At 42.8% G+C, this 22,714-nt stretch overlaps 1 protein-coding gene across 1 annotated transcript; it reads right to left on the bottom strand.

Annotated features, from left to right (window-relative positions):
- Nucleotides 1-4,885: 4,885 nt before the first annotated feature.
- Nucleotides 4,886-18,099, bottom strand: LOC149455820 (XK-related protein 5-like; the record flags this gene model as incomplete). Its single annotated transcript, XM_089685871.1, has 6 exons — nucleotides 18,060-18,099; nucleotides 15,768-15,951; nucleotides 13,899-14,086; nucleotides 11,892-12,101; nucleotides 6,392-6,561; nucleotides 4,886-4,997 (listed from the first exon to the last, which is right to left on the bottom strand). Coding segments are annotated over exons 1-6 (904 nt in total), but the record flags the coding sequence as incomplete, so codon positions are not given.
- Between the last annotated feature and the right edge of the window lie 4,615 nt (nucleotides 18,100-22,714).

Raw genomic sequence — 22,714 nt, 5'->3', positions numbered from 1 at the left:
AGACCAGAGAAAAAGAAACTCTAGGCTGAGACATGACCAGGACTAGATCAAAAAGGTCCTCAAGTGATGAGTCTACACAAGCAGCTGTTTGTTAAAGTTCAGCAATGACCTGAACCTCTAATATCTGGACAGTTAGAGACAATGTTGTCTGTCACAGTGTTCGCTGACTCAAGATGCAGAAGAACCAGAGGCGCAGAACAAAGGTCAAAGGGGAGGACCATGAACTGGTAGCATAGTGGGCCCTACAGCAAAGAGTAGAAATTGCTGATTTGCTGGAAAGATGAGCACAAACAAGCGTTTGTCCACTTAAACCAAAAAATGTCTCTGGTGGAAGGAGGTGAAGACAGATCTGGTGGATTCAAATTGGGAATTTTTGGACTCAAATGTAAACAAACATTCAGAACTTTGAGATCCAAGATGGAAAGCATATTCCCCCTTTCAGTGTTACATATGACTTTGGGGATGCCAGCAGCCCTAACCTTCAGAGTTTTTAAATGTCAGTTGCAAACAGTATAAAAATTGTCAGCAAAGCTAACATGACCGAAACCCAAGAATAAAAATGAGATTGTAGTTCACCAGTTCTTAGATGTGATGGCTGCATTTGTCTCCCCTCCCCACTTTTGCCTGCTGACTCTGCCAGTAATGCACTTTTTTCCTAGGGTGACAACACTTGCTGTACTGGATTTTTGGAGGAGCAGTGTTGTCATCCTTGAACAGGAATACAAAAACACCTCCCCCTCTTCTGCAAAGCATATGGAGAGTTGTTCTCTAGTCCTCAGAAATAGCTGGGAACACTGCTAATTAAGAAAACAGCACAGGCAGAGTTATCAGTTCACAAGATTTTTTGGAGGAATGTTACCCCACCATTTGTTCTGGTGACCACCAAGTGATGGAATACCCAAAATTTTGCAGCTGTCACCAGAACATAAAGGAAAAGGCAAATCTCCCATTGAGTACAACTATCTAAGAGGGATTGTGCCTCACTTTGAAAGGGATATTCCTCATTTCCTGTTGTGACTAGGACAGGACATTAAAGAGAAATTGCACTAGGAAACTGATTGTAAAGAAGAAAAAAAACAAAAAACAACCGAAAAAAACCCCCCAATAAATAAATAAATAAAACCACGAGGTGTTCTAACCATTCCTGTATTTAAATTCAAAATATTTCTTTATACAAGGAAAGGTCAAATTCAGGCCCGCATAGTTCATGGTGTGCATTCATTCCAAAAGGTTTAGTTATTTATAATACAGCCTAGGATGGTTTATCATTTTATCCAAGGGAAGAAAAAGATACCCTACATGAGAGAAGTACATGGGCTGCCCCATTTTTGGTCTTCTTCTGAAAATACTGCTTGCCTGGCTGTTCCTGGCTTCCACATTTTCAAGTTACAGACCTGAACCACACATGCTGTAATTACGAGTCAGAATTGCTTATTTTTATGAATTGCTGACGGCTTATCTGAATGCATGTTCTAAGATAGAAGATAAGAAAAAGTACAGAAGTCAGAAGAGCGGCATGATTTTTAAATGGAAAGGAATGGCAGCATCCATACCCATTTCAATACAATTTCTCGTAAAGACTGGGCACCTTTGCTTGGAATATAAAAATAACAGGGTGGGAAGAAGCCAGCGCCCCATGAAATCTCCAGTCCAGCAGGAGGTGCGCCAACGCTTACTGAATATGGAGGCGTGTACAGAGCTGTGGCCACCACAGCAGGTCAAAAGATGCTTGGAAGAGTTTAGAAATGAAAAGGATAAGTTCTCCTTTTAACAAACATAATGAATGCACATTTTATTTGCAGTTTAAAAAAAAAATGTGAATTTACTATTTTTTGTTTTGGGAGCCTGGAAAGCATTGCATCAGCAAGTGCCATGCAGGTCTCCTGCAGACCTGTCAGCGTATCTGTGAGCTCGTACCTCGTACAGCAGAGACAGCTGGTCCTTTCGTTACATGTTACATCCTGAATTTATGGGTGTAACCTGTTACAAAAGGCAAGTTTATCGTTTAAAACTTAAAAGCATCTAAGCTATGTTCAGCGTCCAGGAACAAGCATGTAAATTGTCAGGGCACTTGGCATACGTGTTGCAAGTATAGCATTGGCTAAAAGCTTGTATCTCTAAAAAAAATTACGTAAAGACCCACAGGTCCTCTTTAACCACTTGCCCACCGGGCATAGATACCCCCTTCCTGTCCAGGCCAATTTTCAGCTTTCAGCGCTGTCGCACTTCGAATGACAATTGTGCGGTCATACAACAGTGTATCCATATGAAATTTTTTTCACACAAATAGCTTTCTTTTGGTGGTATTTAATCGGCACTGGGTGTTTTATTTTTTGCGCTATAAAACAAAAAAAGCAAAAAATTAAAAAAAAAAAGTTTTTCTTTGTTTCTATTAAAAAATATTGCAAATAGGTAATTTTTCTCCTTCACTGATGTGCATTGATGAGGCTGCACTGATGGGCACTGATGCTGCACAGATCATCAGTGCCCTGACGATCAGTGCCGATCTGTTCTCTGACAATTTCCGGTTATCGGCAGTACTTTCCTCACACTGTGACAGTGTGAGGAAAGTGCAGCTGACAACTGGCAACTGCATTTACCCGGTGATCTGCTGTGTCATTGGACATAGCTGATCATGTGGGAAATGGCCGTTGTGATAAGCCTTTTACCACATCACGTGATCAGCTGTATCTGTAGGACACAGCAATCACGGAGATCGTCGGGTGCACGCCGCTGGGAGCGTGCAGGAGGACGTCATATGACGCCCTCCCAGAACTGGACAACCACGCTGTAGCAGTCAATCGGCTATAGCCCCGTTGTCAAGTGGTTAAAGAGACAATCATCTATGCATTCAGTGAAAAGGGATCATGCCTCCTGATAGCCCCAAGCAAGCCAAGCTCACCAAACAAAATACTCCCTGCTGTAGACATCCACCCTGGTTGTGGAGCTTGCCTGGGTGGAGGACATCAAACCCCCCCTCCAGGTGACTTGAAATAGCTATAGTGGTTAGAGGACCACCACAGGAGGGAGGTCACATGTTCTCCCATACCTGGAGGCCTCGCTCTGCAAAATCAACAAAGCCAGGGCTCAGTCAGAGCGAGAACTGGCAGGTATATGACCTTTCCAAGCCACTTATAGGGGCGTCAGATGTATGTTTGTTTGTTTGTTTTTTTTCCTGCTTGCAAACAGCCCTCCATATTATCCTATGTGTCCATGCACACAGACTTTTAGGAGATTTTAGTGGCAGGGAAAAAAAAAAACCCAGGGCCAGTGTTTCCAGGAGCAGCAGCGTTTTGACTAAACGCATGTTAAAGTACTTGCCCTCCAGAGGATTTACCCCCCTTCCTGACCTGGCCATTTTTTTACGATACGACGCTGCGTTACTTTAACGGACAATTTTTGAGGTCATGAAACGCTGCACTCAAATGAAATTTATGTCCTTTTTTGCCACAAATAGGGCTTTCTTTTGGAGGCATTTGACTGCCTCGCGTTATTTTTTCACAAAAAAAAAAAAAAAAGCGCCAACTTTGAGAAAATAAACAATATTTTTGACTTTTGCTATTAAAACATGTCCAGTAAAAAAAATAAAAATAAAAAATGAAAAAAATTTAGTCATAAAATTTAGGCCAAAATATATTCTGCTCCATGTCTTTGCTAAAAAAAAAATCCCAATACATGTAAATTAATTGGTTTATGTGAAAGTTATAGTGTCTACAAGTGGTGGTATATAGACACAGGAATTTTATTTATTTATTTTTTTTTTATACCAGTAATGGCGGTGATCAGCAACTTATAGAGGGACTGCGGTGGGCATTCTGACACTGGGGGAAACTGACTGTCACTGACATCCCCAGTGACACCAATACAGTGATCAGTGCTATTAAAAAGCACTGACAGTACATTGGGCAGGAAGGGGTTAACATGTGGTGTAATCAAAGGGTTAACTGTGTTCACGCTTTACACTGTAAGCACACTACTTTGTATGTTAATGGTGTGTGTGTTTTACACTATAAGCACACTGCTTTGTATGGCTCTGCTATACAGAGCCATACAAAGCAGTGTGCAGATGACAGGGGAAATCGGTATCGTTTACATACAGGTCTCTCTCACGTCCGTGAAACATGGTGATCTCAGGATGCTGGCAGGGAACCACCGGCCGGGACCCGGTTAGCAACAGGTGAGGCCACCAATGGCGGCGCAGGTAGCTTGCACGTGCCCCCTACCTGGAAATGCAAAATCGGGTATATATGTATATATATATATATATATACACACATACACATATACACACACACATACATACACACACACATATACATACACACACACATATATATACATATACACACACACACACACACACATATATACACACACACACACACACACACACGTGATTTTGCGCACCCATGACGCCCCATAGCAGTATTTCTGCTTGATGCCCGTAAAGCCGCCTAAACACTTGTAAAGGCATTAGATACTTTTACAAGTGTCAGGCGTTTTTCTTCCTGCAAAAAATGCTGCTGCCAGAAGGAAGGCTTCTAGGAGAGTTATTTAACATCCTGTGTGCATGAGGACTATATTGTTTGGGGTGAATGGTTGGAGCAGCTATCAGGAGGCTCTGTCACTTTGCTCTGAATGTCCAAAGTAATCATGCAAAAGAAAAAAAATGGAAATGCAAATGTGAGAAACCAACTAGAATACTAGTGTTGTATTTTTGTGCCTATTTAAAAGCAATTTCACATACAAAAGCATGGGAAATTCCGGAAAATGAAGATAATGATTGCGGTTCTCTTTAACAAAGAGCCACATTGAAGCAGGACTGTCAGGCTGTTATGCCGCTAACAAGGCAAATGAATTATGACCCTGACGAATCTTCACTCACCAATCAGGAATCCTGACATGACAGCCACAGACAGCTTCACGTTACTCCACACTGCCCCCTGCAGGAAATCCGTGGCCAGCAGCAGCAGAATGCAGTTCTCCAGCAACATTATCTAAAGAAACATAGAACAGGAAGAAGAATGAAATATATTCAGACACCATCCAATCCATACAGCTTCCTACAGACTGTGCTTAGAAAAAATTAATTCTAGGACCATCACTGACAACTAACTCTAGACTGATTAACTATAAAAACTTTTAAAAGCGTTGCCTATTGACCATTTCAGGTACCGTAGTTTGTCGCCTATTAATGCCTTTCTCATTTGCTTGATTAGTTTTACATATTCTACTATTCATCCCTAAAAACAGGCTCGGTAGACATCGCACCAAAATTTTTGCAAACAAGATTTTATTTTCCCCTCATCACAATAAACATCTAAAATGTAAACTGTGCCTTACATGTGCTGTGGAGAAGCAGTGAAGCAGTTCAAGTATTAAACCCCAAAAAATATATTATATTGCAGGTTACCAATCAGATGTGGTAGATGCAGTGGTTTTCCTTTTAAGGCTTTTTTCCCCCCTCTGTATTCCCCTGGTGATCTGGCCAGTAACACCCCCCCTCCCCACCGTATTAAAGTTCCCCCACTCTGGATGAAGGAGCACAGGGGGCACCTTTAGATGGCAGCATTGTCTATCTAGGGGAAAGGAGTGTTATATGTACTAGAAGATTTTGAAACACTAAAATTAAATCCAAACACAGCAGTTAAAGCAACAGTTTATTTCACCCTTTGAATAAATAAAAGCTAATCATTGTAAGCACCCCTGTCAATGGTAAATGGTTTGTGTCAACCCTCTGACTGTTACTTTTGCAGGACAGCTTGTTCCTTTGAAAAGACAACACAATTACTGGCCAGATCACCAGGTAAAAATAGAAAAGAAAGCCAAAAAAAAAAAAACTAATGTGGCCACCACATCTTGAATTGGCAAACTGCAATATAATAAATGTTTGCTTTTGAGTCGAATATCTCTGTAAAGCATATCCAAGCCAAGAACAGAAATATATTATATTGCATTGCAGTTTACCAGTCCTTCGGTGTGGCAGCTGCTTTCATTTTCTTTTCTTTGCCCCCCCCCCAACCCATATTATTTTTACCTGGTTATCCTGCCATTAGGACAATTCAGGACTACAGTACATCTCCCCTTGTCTGCAATATGGGAGGGGGGGGGTGCTTCGTAGTCCACAGAGATAAATAGGAATCAAGGTAAACTGATAACAGTGCAAGATGTTACCAGCTCACAAGATTTTTAGCAGGATCAACAGGTATGTTTCTTACCTAACACACCTCCATCTAACAAAACAACACTTTCAAAAGTATATTAACCACGGCAAAAGGAAGTAAATACGAGTACATCGTTCAGGTTTACACACACTTATGTCTTTTAAAAAGGTAAAAAATTATTTTAAACTAGGTGTATGGGAGTTAAACAAAGCACAGGAATGCCTTACCACATAAAAGATAGCAACACGATACCGCGAGGGCCCATCCCTGACATTAATAAAGCAGAAGACATAGACAGCTCCAAGGAGAATATTGAAGAGTCTCCAGTAACACGGCCTGCTGATTACATCGGTCTGCTGAGCCACCAGCCAGAAAGACATCACCAACCAGTGAGCACCTGCACAAACACACAGGGACACTTACTACATCTTTTCAAACTCAACACCAAGAGACAATTTACCTGGCTGTTGTGTAAAATTAAAAAAGGTACACTGCAAACATAGAAAAAAAAGGCAACAAAACAGCTTAATGGTAGATTTAGACATGCATCTATATCTCCCTCTCCTCTGAAGGATCGCACTCCAGAGGCTACAGACCGGCGGTGCAGAAGTGATGCGACGCCTCCTCACCGCCTGTTTTAACCCTATTTTACCAACAAACGCGCTGCAACTGCGTGCATTGCATGCGGCTGCAGCGCTTCCCTATTTAATTGAATGTTTTGTGTTTGGAGGGCTGGCCGCCTGCTGATTGTTTGGCGCCCACGGCCCTATTTGGCATATGGCAAAAAATGCCATTCAACTATGCATTTTTGTGCCCCCTCCAACTGCAGGTCTAAACAAGGCCTACCTGTAAAGGCAGAACTTAATCCAAAGACAAAAGTGATAAATACAATACAAAATTAATGAAAAATCATTTTATATCAGCGCTCTTATGGATTTAAATTGATGCGAAAACCAGCAGCTGATCAAAGATATCTCCCTAGATATCCATACATAATTCTTGAAGTGAGAACGCTAAAATGTGTGTTCTTTCCAACCTGTGGTGCATACGATACACCTACTCCTTTAGGTGCAGCAATAAGTCTGTGGGTATACCAAATCGAATTGTTGAGGTGCCTTGAGTGCTAAAAATGAACCTTACATTAAATTGGTATCTTCATCTATATGCAACAAGAACACATATACACACACTAATAATATATATATATATATACACACACACACACACACACACACACACACATATATACACACACACACATATATATACACACACATATATATACACATTACATATATACACACACACACACACACATACATATACACACATATACATATATACACACATACACATATATACACACATACACATATATATTTATATTTCCCCCTTCACCCAAGCAGGTGAGGCAAAGTGCACATCATTGGTGGCTCTCAGTGCAAAGCAATCCGGCCCTCCCAAAGGCCATATACATATAAGGAAGTCTAAACAGGGATTGTTGAACTTAATATCGATTTAAAAAATTACAACTAACAAAAAAAGCGTTCATTTTCTTTCTGATAATTAGCATTTAGATATACTATTGTTGTGTAGCTCTGATCATTTGTTAATTGTCTAATTGGCTCCAGGTTTATGAAAGTATGTCATATTTACTTGTTTTAAACCTCCTTTTTTTTACATTTCTTCAGGTATTTCCTGGTTTCCATGCCTAGGCAAATGTCGTCATACATCCCTGGAGTCTTCAGGACAGGAGAAAAGGTTTTCTCAGCTAAGCATACCCTCCTGCCTGTCTGAGCCAAGAGCAGAGGGATTCCAAGAAGTAAACGCTACATGAATCATCAAATTGGGGGAAGGAGGCAAGGGCAGGGTTCCGATCCTTCAGACCATAAGCCTTAACATGCTGATCTGTGAGTTACCACATCCACTTGGCCCAGTTCAGAGCAGTGAGGTTCACCTTCCATCTTTATCTTGCAGAACAGGCAAGGAAGAAAGGCATAGATCAGGGTGTACTGACCCTACGAAGATGCCAGGGCATCTACTGCTTCCATCAGTGGATCCCTGCGCCTAGATACATATTTGTTCAGTTTCTTGTTGAATTAGGTGGACTGAGCTCCAGACCCAGCAGCCCCCAAGTTCCCGGAATTCTTCTGGGTTAGGAGTGTAATGTCTTAGGTCCAAACACCGAGGGGTTGAGGAAATTAGCCTGCCAATTGCCTACGTCTGGAATGTACATATCTGAAAAGGCTTGAATGCAAGGTCCTGTCCAAGACAGAAACCACTTTACCTCTCTTGCCAAAGCAAGAATTCTGGATAGTCCAAAGCTGAAGGGACAGTCAATTTGCTCGTAACTTCAAAATGATTTTCAGGACATGAAAATTCTGAAAAAACCAAGCCCCTTAAACCAACAATGTGCCCTAAGTTGGCATCTGTTGTGATAACTTTTCAAAAGAAAAAAAAGGAAAGACTTTTCTAACTCCACAACCAGATTCCTAAGCCACAAAGCATCAATGACAGAATGCATTGCAGGGGTCTGGAGTAAAATTGGGCACAGGGGATTGCTTTGAAGGATCAAGCAGCTTCTAGTTGGAGGAATTTGAACCTCAGAAAGGACCGTGTAAAGCTTCTCCTTGGGAAAAAAAAACACCCTGGTCTGAGATATGTCTAGGACCCATTTTGAGCAGCGATTTCTGAAGGTTCAGGACCCCCCCCCCAAACCTTTGTAAAGGTTGCATTGCGTGATAGCACCCTTGCTAAATGCTCCCTTAACAAGAAGTCGTCAACGAGACAGGGTGGACATTACAACCAGCAACTTGGTGAGCATCTGAGGTGCAGAGAACAGGCTGAATGTCAGGACCATAAACTGGTAATCTAGGGATTCTACAGATAACTGCAGAAAGTGTTGGTGTGCTGGATAGATAGGCATCTTTTATGTCCACAGAAGCTAGAAAGTCTCCATAGTGCAAAGACGGATAGATCTAGTGGATTCCACCTGGAATGTTTGGGCCCAAATGTAAACCTGCATCCTAGCATCTGCAGAGGTCAACAGATGTCCTCACACTCCATAAATTGGGGGCACATCATCATACGAAGGAAGGCTTAGGATTTGGCAGACTTGAAGTGCCAAACTTTGCAGGTGGTTGGAGAGCCTCTACTCTGAGGTCAAGACCATTTAGGTTCTAGTCATTCTAGTTGATGTGATGCCCTATTCAAGATTTTTGCCTAATAATATTGATTTTCTATGTCTAACCTTAACCTGCCTGTAGCATACAATGCTTATGGTTCATGCGAGTCATGTCATGATACTGTGTTTTACTGTATATCCTTAAATAAAGAATTATGAATAAACTTCAAGGTCCAGGGAGGGGACACTCCACAGATGGAGATAGGTTTGCAGTCTGCTCCTTAGGCTTCTTCTGCTGGGGAACAGGAGCACTCTTGAGACTGGTACCTTGACGAGAACATCTGGGATCCCTTTTAGGGATTTTGTCCAGTTACGTATGGTTTGACAAAGTCAAGTCATGGGCAGAATGGAGTGCAGAACAGGACCTAAAAGTGAAAACAGTCCCTGGAAAGGGCTTCTAAAGGTTTTGACCCAACAGCACTGTTCTAAGCAAGAGGCTGTTCCTCTAGCTTCATGATGGTGTGCATTGAATCAGTAAGAGCCAAAATGGTCCCCTTTACCCTGGCAGTAATAGCAGAAGACTAACTTTGCAGGGATTAAGCTCATGCAACAAAAATGTGAATTACTTCTATGCCGCCGCTCAGTTGCTGCCAAAACTGCAGGTAAGTCAGATACAAAATCTGCTGGACAGGGCATGGGAGCACGCTCTGCGATCTATCTGCAAATTAGGCAATTTAGGTTTTAAAGAATTGTAAAAATAGCTTAGCTGAAAGAACAGGGGACACCCGACAGGGCCATGGAGGACTCTAATGAGGGAATAGACTACCAGTAGTAGATAGCATGACTCTAGGCTGCAGACCTTGGCACAGTCAGTAAACATGCTGCAAGCAGTTGCCAACCCATTAGCAGAGAGTGAGCTGGGGGCACCCTGTTCAGCAAGAATGTCTGTTTTGTTTTCCCGCGTCCAATACTTCTGTAGATGCCAGTATAACCCAAAGGTTTAAGACTTTGCTTCCTTTAATGTAAGAGAAATTACATTTTTGCTCTTGGCTATAGTTATGCTTTAAAAAGAAGTTGTAAAATGGCGTGTCAGGTGAGAAAAGGCTAAATTCTGACTCAAGTGCAGTGTGATGGGCCTCTTGGATGTGATTTTAGAACAGTTACGTTTTCTGGATGACATTTCTAGTTTTATTTTAAAGTAGACTGATCTTCTAACAATAAGCTCAGTTTATTTTTCCCCTGCTGAAGAAATGCTCACCTGTCATGGGAAAAATATGAGGGCTGCAAATGATGATCTTCTAGCAGACCTAAAATCAGTTACAGTGTCCTACAACCAGTATGAGAGAGTTGTGGAGAGGATTTTGACTGGGCCCACTCTGTCACCCGATCTGCAGCACTGTGTGGCTGCAATCCGTGGATGCACAAGAAATCAGTATGCAGCTTTTGTGGTTCTTACACCCTGGCCAAATAGCACCATCACTTTTATTCTGTAATCACAAGCAAGGATTGGAGGGATAGGCTTCTAATGATGTTCAACTTTTGAAGGTCTCCAGTAGGGCTAGAAGAATATAGCGTGTCTAAACATCATTGTTACTTAAAGCAGAGGCCCAACTAAAAGGAGAAGCTCAGCTTGTTTGCACCCTTCCTGGATAATAGTTTTGGCAGGTACCCGCTCCCACTTTTGGCTCAGTTCATGGCAAGGCTTCACTTCCGTTTTCTCTTCTTTGCTATGCTGGCGCTGGGAACCTGGAACTTAGAGAAGAATTAGCCCGGGTGAGGACAGCACTGGACCCCTGGACAGGTAAGTGTCTTTGTTTTAAGTCAGAAGCTACAGTATTTGTAGCGGTTGATGTAAAATTTTTTGTGGGGAGCCTGGAGCTCCTCTTTAACAGAAGTATACGCTAAAGATACATTTTTACAAATCTCTTTGCCACATAAAACTGTGCTAATGAATATATGTTAGACAGCCCAAATGTTAAATTTTAAAAAGGAAAAAAATTGTATCTTTTGCACAATTGTCTTTTGATCAGTCTCATCCACCCTATAAATGCTGCCCTGTTAAATACTTAACCTACCTCTCGATCCAGTGATCTTTGCAGTGCAGCTATGCCCAGCACCTCTCAGTCTTTCCACCAAACAGGTTTTCTTCTTAGTGAGCATGTGCGCTACAGCCCAACTACTTTCTAACATGTAAGCTATACTGTATGAAAACGGTCTACCCCCAGGAAAGAATGGGGCAGTAGTATACATGTGCACCGAAAAGGAGAACCTGATGGGGATGTTTTTGCTGGAATGGCTGTCTGGATTGAGGAGGAAGGCAAGTGTTTGTCCAGGTTGGCTGCACTCGGGGGGTGGGGGAAAAGGTACTAAAGTACAAGTATGCAGGCTAAAAAATTCAGTTGTCTCAATCTAATCTTTACTCCAGGTTAACAACCCAAATCATTTTAGCAAAAGAAAAGTAGGGGGTGGCATGCATGCTAACATTATTAGAAGGAGAGCTCATCAATGACAGCCTCCATGCTTCTCACATAAAAAGTTTGTTTGAACTCATCACAAACTATAGGTAAAGTGTACAGTAAACAATGTTTAAGATTAATTCTCACCTCCCACAGCAAACACCCAAAAATGAAACTCTCTGGCAAACACTACTAAGGCCATGACACGGGTCCCGACCATGCCCATCCTCCATAGGAGCTGGCACAGCACAGATGCCCATGGCAGACATAGATGCCCAGGTCTCAGAAGGCACAGGAAGTGACTGAAGGAGACTAATGCCCAAGACACAGACAAGAGGCAAGCCAGGGAACAGCTGGCTGGAAAAGACACAAAAGAGAAACAAAAATTCAGAATATCAGATGATTAATAACATTCTACAAAACATTCTAACAAAGAAAAAACAAAAAAAAACAGAAAAGAGTCAAATAGTTCAGAATAAACACAAAACAGTTGGACCTCACTATCAAAGATATTCTGAGGGCCTATTCACTCCTGTGCGCTTTAAAGTGGTTGTTTTTTTTTTTTCTTAAAATAAAAATGATGTTCTACTTACCTGCTCTGTGGAATAGTACTGCAATAGTAACTATAGGTTAGCGAACACCCAATAAAATGACATGGTAGAAACAGAGATGCAATTAATGACTTATAATCGCAGATTACAATCATATCCTATTGATTGAAATCCACTCCCCTTGTGAGTGATACATCAGTTGAGTGGGTTCTCGACTATAGGCTATTACAATTGAAAAAATAGATCAGAAAAGAAATCAATCATTTATCGAAGCAAGAAATTCTACTATAAATCACTACAAAAAAAGTGAGGCATGCTGGTAATAGGAGGAGTTATGCTCCAGGCTGGCCTACAGTTTTTTGTACAAAATGTCCAATCCTTCTGTAGGCGGCAGTATAATCTGATGTTAACAGAGAGTGATCGGTACTGATTACTCAGTGTTCATTCCTAACGGAAGTATAGTAAACTGCGCTTACCATGCTCTGGTTTGGGAATGAACAGGGAGACAGTGTAGAGCACTTCCTGTTCATTTATTCTACACAGATGAGGCTGCAGAGATGGAAATTGAGGGCTGTGTCCTTAATCTCCTTTTTCTGGCCCAAAAGTGAGACATCAAGGGGTTTATTTACTAAAGTTGGGGAGTCCAAAATCAGACTCCCTTCTGCATAGAAACCAATCAGCTTCTAGCCTCAGCTTGTTCAATGAAGCTTTGGCAATGAAACCTGGAAGCCGATTGGTTTCTATGCAGAAGTGAGTCTGATTTTGCACTCTCCAGCTTTAGTAAATAAACCCCCAAGGGTCTGTTTGGACCCATGATATTTCACCAAAAACCACCCCAACAGGGCAGATTAAAAAAAAAAAAAAATATTGTAAAAAATAATGAAAAATAAAATTGTAAAAAAATCTTTAAAAAAAACAAAACAAACAAAAAAAAAAACTACTGACACCCTCTACTGCCCTACTGACAAAGTCCACTGCCTTAGGGACACTGTCCACTTTTAAAGTAGGCCAAGTTTAATTTTTTTACAGTGACATTTGTTTTATATTTTTTCTAAGTTTTCCATACTATTTAGTTAGTCCTTGCTAGTTAATTTCTTAAAAAAAAAAAAAGGGTGCTGAACCCCAGTGATCTTTGATCGCTTCCATTTTGATCAGGTAGATCTCCACTGGTCAAAGGTTGCCTACCCCTACAGTAGAGTGTACCGGATACAATGCAGTGTCCTGTACAGTGATAGAGAGTACAACAGGGCTGGGGTATGGCTGTAATTGACTTCACAGGCACGCTGTTTGTGAAAGAACGGCATCCTGTAACTCCTAAAGGGAATGACTTGCATGCAAACTGACCACGCCAGCATGGATCTGCTTTTGTGCTTAGCATGGTCAGATTGCAGCAACAGCAAGAGAAACTGGCAGGATCACCAGGTATTGCTAAGAAAACTAGCAAATAAAACACACCAACTTAGAATCACATACATATACATGGAGTAATACAAATTTAGAGCAAACATACACTTTAGACCTGGAATTTTCAATAGTGCATTAGAGAATTTTGCTCTCCAGCATGAAGAGTTGTATTTCTTCCATTTTCTGTCACACACCTTACCTGCATAGATATCTGCCTGCTCCAGAGTCATATAAATGTAAGTCTGAAGTAATAACTGGGGGAGGGCCTGTAGAAGAGCTTCCATGAGCCGCAGAAGAGACAGGTCCCCTTGCTTCATCACCAGGTCTCTTGCATGACATGCCTCATCACCTCTTCCACACAGAGCTAAATGCAAACAGTCTACATGCCTGAAACACAAACCCATGGATTGACAATACCCTGGAAGTGGGGGCCCACCATCAGGTAAGGTACAACATACAAATTTAAATAATGCCATTTTTCAGCACCGGGGACCCACAGGTGTGGAGTACAGCCACAAATTACAGTCGTATCCCATAATTAATTTGTACCGGCGGCTGTATACAACACCAGGCCATATTTTAGATTGCACAGCCATATACACTTGTGTGCATGAGTCCTCAAAGTGGAAGTTCAGTCAAACCCCTCCCACTTTAAAGCCTATACTATCTACAATATGAAAAGAAATAGGTCTACACTTACCTATTCTGAGGGTACTCTGGTTCGGTCACATGATCGTGTCTCAGTGCCAGGTTCAGAAAAGGGAGAGCTGACAACAGAAGCCCCATAGTAAGCCAATGGGTGGTGTCATCGGCCAGACTCTGCAGCCGTTGTCACGATCTGTCCTCTTCACTCAAACCGGCGCTGGGACTCCGATCAGGTGACCAGACAAGAGGTTGTGACATCAGCCTACCTCTCTGACTCAGCCAATCCGAGCAGGCTTTGTATTCATTAGTAGAATACATCGCTCGCCGTGATTGGCCCAGCGTATACTGTATGTAGCCGCAGCTACCAAACATACACGCATCCAGCGGGCTGATTACAGTAGGGACGTACCGGTACGTTTTGAAACCGCTTGGCTCAGCGCAGTATACTGTATATACCGCACATCCAGTGGGCTGACATATTAATCTGTCATAGGGACATTTGTTTTGAGCCAGCTTGGCTCAGCTTGGTATACTGTATGTATAGTATTAACACATATCCAGCCAGCTTGACCCAAACAAACTCAAGGTTCACATTTTATACCCCGCGTATAAGACAACCCCCAATTTTTGGGGTATATTTTTAAGTATAAAACATAGTCTTATACGCCAGAAAATACTTAAATTAAAGTGATCCAAAGTCCATAAAAAATATTATTGTGAGCCAAAGTCCATAAACTCAATTCTCCTTCACCACATGCTTTAGACTGATAACCAAGTGCTTCACAGAGATCCCCCACATTGATGTACACTCACCACAGATAATTGCCTTTCACTCTCATGGTTGGCAAACAAACTTCCTGGGATAAACTTCCCAATTATAGATGATGCTTATATATTGCATAAGAAAGAGACTCCACTACCTCGAGCTGTACCATGTAAAACAAACAGAAAGACGCTCCCAATGGTTTAGTGAATGGACATTACTCACAAGCAAACTAGTATAAACAAGCCCAAATAATTTGACCATGGATAAGCCTGAAGTGATCATAGACCAGGTGCTCTCACCACCTCCGGTTTGTTGGTATCTGACGCCATTGCATCACTTCCGGCCGCAGCACCATCGAGCTCTGACGCGTTTCGTCACTTCTGACTTACTCATTCATCACTTTATTATTCATTTAGCTCCACTATAACACTATTTATTATGTGTTGTGTGTCTATTCATTCATTAAACAGAATGCATTTTATGGAGAAGTGAACTTGCCAACACCCACTAACCTGTAAATCAGCTGCAAAGAAATGATTTGGAACGGTCAGTATAGTTCTGCTGCAGCTTGCTCTCACAATAGAAACACCCAAACTTGACATGACAAAGTTTAGCAGTGAACTCAATCCTGACTGGAGTTGTTCAGTCAGTTCTTACCTCTTCAAGATGCCCAGCTGGAAGATGTGGATCAGACTCAGAGCGAGGCATCGTGGATGTCCATCGGAGTGAAGCCAGGCAAAGCTGAGAGCTTGGATGAGGCAACCAGGAAAGAACAGGCCGAGAGTCCATGCTGCCCAAAGGTACTGGGCAGTAAGGAAGTAATGTACCACCACTGCGCATTCTGTCAATAAAACACAGCATGAGAAGACGTTTAACCACTTCAAGACCAGACCAATTCTGACAGATGTACCCTCCTCCCCGTGTTTACCAGACCTGACAGGTGCTAGTGGTCCTGGACTTCCCAACTACACCAGAGAGTCCAGAAACAGTGTCGGGGGGGCCTTCCGTTCCCTGTAGAAGTGATCAGGCTTCTACAAAGCCCCACTTCTGCAGGAAAGCCCATCACAGGCTGAAAATTTTGATACCAAAATAATGGCAGCTATGATCTTGGTATAACAACTTCAAAAAGAGGATATACAGGTACTTCCTAAGGGCGTGAAGTGGTTAGAAACGAAGATAGATAGATATACAGTATATATATTTGCATGTTCTCCCTGGGCATGTGAGTTTTCTCCGTGTACTCCGGTTTCCTCCCAAACTCCAAAGCCATGCTGGTAGGTTAATTGGATCCTGTCTAAATTGTCCCTAGTATGTGTATGTATGAATGCGAGTTAGGGACCTTAGGTTGTACACCCCTTGAGGGTTAGGGACTGATGTGAATGTATAACATGCATATGTAAAACACTGTGTAAAAATTGATGGTGCTATACAAAGTACCTGTAATAATAAAATAAATATAAATACTTTTTTTATTCATTCCTCTAGCTCTGCAATCCTCCTCTCTGTACAAACAGCTCCTGAAGTCACATTTGTGATGCAGTGCACCATCAATCACTGGGACAATATGGGTTTGAGGAAGGAGTCCCTTGACTCCATTATCAAATCGGGACCAGCATCTCGTCTTCTGCACAAGATATGTGCAACAACACACAATATACAAAGAGGGGAGGGGGTCTCCAGAATCCAAAGGCTTGCTTGCCAGCATTTCCACTCAGCACCCCTGTGCTTGCTCCTGGGCAACTGCAAACGAGTGGCCCCTGCTCCCTAGGATAAAGGCCTGTAAGGATAAAATAAAAAACAACGTGTCCTGTCTGGCCGAGGAAACACATTAAACTAATGTGGATCATGTGTTCCCTGGTTTAGGTAGGAGGAACCTGTCACGGTCGCCCGATCGCCGCCACCAACATGCGACAATCGCACGACCGCGACCAACAATAATACATCACGCCCGCGGCGTCAGACCCCAGACCTCCTCACCAAACTCATGACCGAAGGACCGGCCGATCTAAAACCGCAGTGTGACACACGTAACAAGGCCACACCCAGCTGCACCCTGCACAGCGATTGTCCAGCTACAATCGGTGCCTGCAGCCTGAATGCGCTTGTTACTGGGTCGGGTTAATTACGCAACTAACCCTCTACTGCCACCACCACTTTTGTCGGAGACTGGGAAACTCCCGTTACCAAATATACACTATAATGATTGAAATATTGATCTATATAACACGGTCCGCAGGCCAGTTATACAGAGATTATAACAAACAGTAGCGTCTCTTCAAAAGGCAGGAATTCGTGAATTGCAAGTAAGCTCTTAGAAACAGTTTAACACTTTCAGAAAGAAAGATTTATTACTAAAAGAGTCAAACAGGTGCAATAAAATATTTACAGAAAAAGATGTAACTAACATATATATTTATATATAGATAAAGACCCTCAACACAGCAAAGAGATAATAGGAAGGAAGTTACAGGGTTAAGTTACTTGCCAATACGCCTTGGTTTGTAAGCAGATCCAAGTTCCAGAGCGGAAAGGGTCTTTGATCTCCTGCTGTTACGATGTTAAGATCAGGAGATGTGTTTTGCTTAAACTTTAGGCTTGCCAGCCTGTCTTTTTTCAAATCCCCCTGCAAGGGGGGTGGCTCTGAATACTGGCCACTACACTGTTTTGGGAGGGGTCAGTTGGGTGAACTCTGAATTAGAACCAACATCTGTCATAATCCATGACATGAAACATAGGGGAAAAAACCTATTCATTTCATTCTGTCATCTTTAACTGTTCGGTTTTGTGAGGTTACAATCTCTTTCAATTCCTGGGAGAAACTGCCTTATCTGTTTTATGATGGGTGAGCCTACACAAGTTTTTGGGTCACTGCTTCCCAATTCTCTGAGGAATGTTGGCCTTATCATGACTTAGGTGAGGAAGGCTACACTTTTGCAGACTGCTCGGCACTGAAATAAGGATAGCTTAACCTGCGGTTGACCCACACCATCTGTTACTGTGCCTCTCCGGAAGGGAGGGGGTAGGGAATGAAGGACCGAGGAATACCTCCAATAGAAAAGAGGAACTCCGCGTCCAACTCTGATGAGCCAGTTTGCTACAGAACCTCTCTCTTGAGTAGCTATCCTGGAAGATGACTGGGGAAACGAATATACAGTGGATATAAAAAGTCTACACACCCGTTAAAATGTCAGTTTAAATTTTTTTTTTTTTTAGTAGATTTTATCAATGTTTCAAACGCCAAACGCTTGTAAACGAGGCTCACTGCATTTATAAACATTTGGAAAATGTTTTTAATTCTTCCATTTCTAGATGCGGTCCTGAGCCTTTTTCATCATGAATAATGCATGCAAAGCGTTTTCCCGGTACTCAAATGGACCCGGTACACCATACTTTGAGGTTTCGCATGAAAGAAAAATATGTTAGACACAGCTGCAATAATTTCTGCACAGAAATGAGCTGGAACACATCCAAACACCACAAAAAAAAAAAAAAACACAAGACAGCTAATCTCAACACATACTGCTCTCTCTGCTTCTGCTCTCTCCATTTCTCTCAAAATGTCTGAAATAGTTTATTGTTTACTGTTTTTCAGTGCATTCTGGGCATTTAGGAAGGTCTCCTGAGGTTATCTTAAAAAAACGCAAACGCGCAAAAACGCAGTATGCAAACGCAGCAAAACAGGTGTTTTTTACCCTACATTTTCCAGCAGTCAGTTTCCATCGTTCAGAAGTGTCCCGAGTACATGGGGCTTTAAACACCTAGACTAGGGGTCTCCAAACTTCTCAGTATGAGGGAAACTGTCTATTTTATAAATACACGTGGCCTGAAAAAAAAAAAAGAAACAAGTCAGCTTTATAAATGAATGGATAGAATTTAAAACGCATGAATACACATGCTCCAAGAAATAACTTCATAGCTGAAGAATGGAGCCCAAGTCAATTGAATTTTCATTTGCGCTGCCATTCAGCCCATTGAAGGAGTGCATTCTTGCAGGATTTCAAGAGCCCAGCTTTCCCAGGAGGCACCTCACCCGCAGCTCTTACAAGTGCTGAGACCAGGACTAGGGCAGGTATTCTTTTAGCTTTTTTATGTCAGTCTTAGTATTTTTAAGCCAATTCTGTTTGCGAGGGGGTGGGAATGGCAGTAAGGTGGAACTTCAATTTTTCTCAGAGGGTCCGCTTTTAAGGAGTTATCTGTGTGGCCTGCTTTGTGAATTTCCCAAGAGAAGAGAGAGAATGTCTGATGAGTGGTATCTCACAGTCCAGAGACCCGAGTAACCAGGGGTTGTGGAAGTTGGTGGATAAGAAGTCGCCAAATAGTTGAAGTTTGTCCCATATGGAAGAAAACCAGATTTGAAATATATTTTTATAATATTCTTCCCAAATATATTGACATATACTTGAAATACTACAATTTTGGCCATATTCTCTACTGTGTCAGAAGTCTCTGGTCATCCCTGTACTGTGTCCGCAGTCTCTGGTCATCCCCTGTACTGTGTCCGCAGTCTCTGGTCATCCCCTGTACTGTGTCCGCAGTCTCTGGTCATCCCCTGTACTGTGTCCGCAGTCTCTGGTCATCCCCTGTACTGTGTCCGCAGTCTCTGGTCATCCCCTGTACTGTGTCCGCAGTCTCAGGTCATCCCCTGTACTGTGTCCGCAGTCTCAGGTCATCCCCTGTACTGTGTCCGCAGTCTCTGGTCATCCCCTGTACTGTGTCCGCAGTCTCAGGTCATCCCCTGTACTGTGTCCGCAGTCTCTGGTCATCCCCTGTACTGTGTCCGCAGTCTCAGGTCATCCCCTGTACTGTGTCCGCAGTCTCAGGTCATCCCCTGTACTGTGTCCGCAGTCTCAGGTCATCCCCTGTACTGTGTCCGCAGTCTCAGGTCATCCCCTGTACTGTGTCCGCAGTCTCAGGTCATCCCCTGTACTGTGTCCGCAGTCTCAGGTCATCCCCTGTACTGTGTCCGCAGTCTCAGGTCATCCCCTGTACTGTGTCCGCAGTCTCAGGTCATCCCCTGTACTGTGTCCGCAGTCTCAGGTCATCCCCTGTACTGTGTCCGCAGTCTCAGGTCATCCCCTGTACTGTGTCCGCAGTCTCAGGTCATCCCCTGTACTGTGTCCGCAGTCTCAGGTCATCCCCTGTACTGTGTCCGCAGTCTCAGGTCATCCCCTGTACTGTGTCCGCAGTCTCAGGTCATCCCATGTACTGTGTCCGCAGTCTCTGGTCATTTTCTGTACTATGTCCGCAGTCTCTGGTCATCCCCTGTACTGTGTCCGCAGTCTCAGGTCATCCCCTGTACTGTGTCCGCAGTCTCAGGTCATCCCCTGTACTGTGTCCGCAGTCTCAGGTCATCCCATGTACTGTGTCCGCAGTCTCTGGTCATTTTCAGTACTATGTCTGCAGTCCATTGGTTCACAATATTTTTTTTCTTGTTTTTCACCTCTAAAACCTAGGTGCGTCTTATGGAGCGAAAAATACGAATAGATAGATAGATACACACACACACACACGTTGAAATATACCAGGTGTGTGGCCCTGGAATCGAGAAACTGTCAAATAGCTGCTAAGGGAGATGCCAGTGAAGAGCATTTGCAATAACTATCCCTGCTCTGCCTTAGCGTGACCACTATCCCTGTTCTGGATGGCCATCTCCTTACAACAAACAAACTTAAAATACAACTTAAAAGGCAAAACTTTTTTTTTTTTTAAGTTTTTCTCGCCATCTGTGCCCATATTAGGGAGATTCACCCTCTCCATTTGTCCTGCTTGCCATTATCATTGAAAAATTAAAGTAAAAGAAAATGCCAAATTTTGAGCTGTCTCCAGAAAAGCAATAGAGGGGAAATCTTCTAATGGAGACACTAGTTCTGGTGACCGGGGGGGCCCGTAGTGATTCCCTCAGTTTGCAGGGATTTCCTCTCACTTCCCGTTTTGGCTATGGGACAGGAAGTGAAGGGAAATCTCCCCAATGGGACACAGATGGCAAAAACTAAAACTGACGGGTTATAACCCTCCCTTACTCTATCCAAAAAGGAAAAAAAAAAAAAAAGTTCTGCCTATAGTTCTAGTTTTATACAAAGTAACTTACTCCAGCCTTAACATCTAACTTAAGACTTACAATAGAACTAAAAGGCAAAAAAAATTTCCTCGTTTTGGATGGTGGGGGGTGTGACGGTGCACAGCATCAGACCCTAGCCCTTCTCACCAACTTGTGACCGAAGGACCAGCTGATCTCACACCACGATGTCACTTGCGTAGCAATGCTACTCTCAACTGCGCCCTGCACAAAGATTTTCCAGCTTGCAGGACCACAATCAATGTGCCAGCACAGGGGTGGGCAAACTGCGGTTCTCCAGCTGTTGCAGGACTACAAGTTACATCATGCCTCTGCAAGTCATAGCTGTAACTGTCAGTTTTGTAATGTTGCAATACCTCATGGGAAATGTAGTTCCACAACAGCTGGAGAGCTGCAGTGTGCCCACCCCTGTGCCAGCAGCCTGAGAGCGATTGTTACTGGGTCAGGTTAATTACGCAATTAACCCTTCACACTGCCGCCGCCACCTTTTTACAGGGAAGGAGGAAACTCACAAATCTTAGCAGTAACACTATGATATTATTATAAGCGTCTGTAACACACACTGCCACCGCAGACAGATGTATTCAGAGGATTATTAAATACAGTAGCACTCTTCAGAGACAGGGATTCTTTAGTTTACATTAAAAGCTTTAGAGACAGTTCAACACTTTTCAGAAAATAGGATTTATTACTAAAAAGGTCAAAATGGTGCAATTAAAATATTTACAGAAAACGATGCAACAAAGAAATAAAGAGAGCAATAAAACAACAGAGAAATAAAAGAAATCAGTGTGCCCAGTTCCTGCAGAAGTTTATGAATTTGTATGAAAAAGGACTCCTGTGAAATGTACATTTTATGGCATGCTTTAGCCCTAATGGCCTAACAGGTGATGACTGACTGAGTTATTGTTTTACGATGGGGCAGAGGAAAGTGGTTTTCAAGCAGACCTCCTGGAACCAGACTAATTAGGGGTTTACAACCATGGAGCTCATCTAGCTGTGCTTATTTAGGATGATATGCACTTTTGAACTCAGTTCACTTACAGACTCACATTCCATTCAAAAGGGAGGAGGGAGGAGGGAGGAGGGAGGACAGAAGAGACAACATGGGTGCGACCCAACAAGATGGCTGTCAGTGTTTATGTCTCTATGCGCACAATTGTCACAGGGGACTTAAAACCGCTCTCATCGTTTTGCCATCTACGTCACTTTGAGGGAGATTACCATTAACTAAAAGGCCTCGCTCCATGATACCTCTGCCAAATCTACTTTTGAAACAAAAATTTCACATTAACCATTAGCCGCCTGGCCTATAGCCGTTTGGCGGCCGCAAAAATGCTTTAGCCTTCCGGGGTGTACGCCATTTGGTGTCCTCCCGCACATGCGCGGTTGCAGAGCCGCGCAGCAGCGCAATCTGTCACCGGCCGTGTACCTCAGACACGGCCGATGACAGATCTGAGTACCGGCCCCCGTTGCCGGTACCATGTGACCTGCTGTGACCAATCACAGCAGGTCACATGACAGTTCT

The sequence above is a fragment of the Staurois parvus genome, unplaced genomic scaffold, assembly GCF_062004578.1.
Source record: "Staurois parvus isolate SC_StPar_1 unplaced genomic scaffold, SC_StPar_1.0 ptg000388l, whole genome shotgun sequence".
Lineage (NCBI taxonomy): Eukaryota > Metazoa > Chordata > Amphibia > Anura > Ranidae > Staurois > Staurois parvus.
The sequence above is the reverse complement of the archived record's forward strand: the minus strand, read 5'-3'. Positions and strand labels throughout refer to the sequence as shown.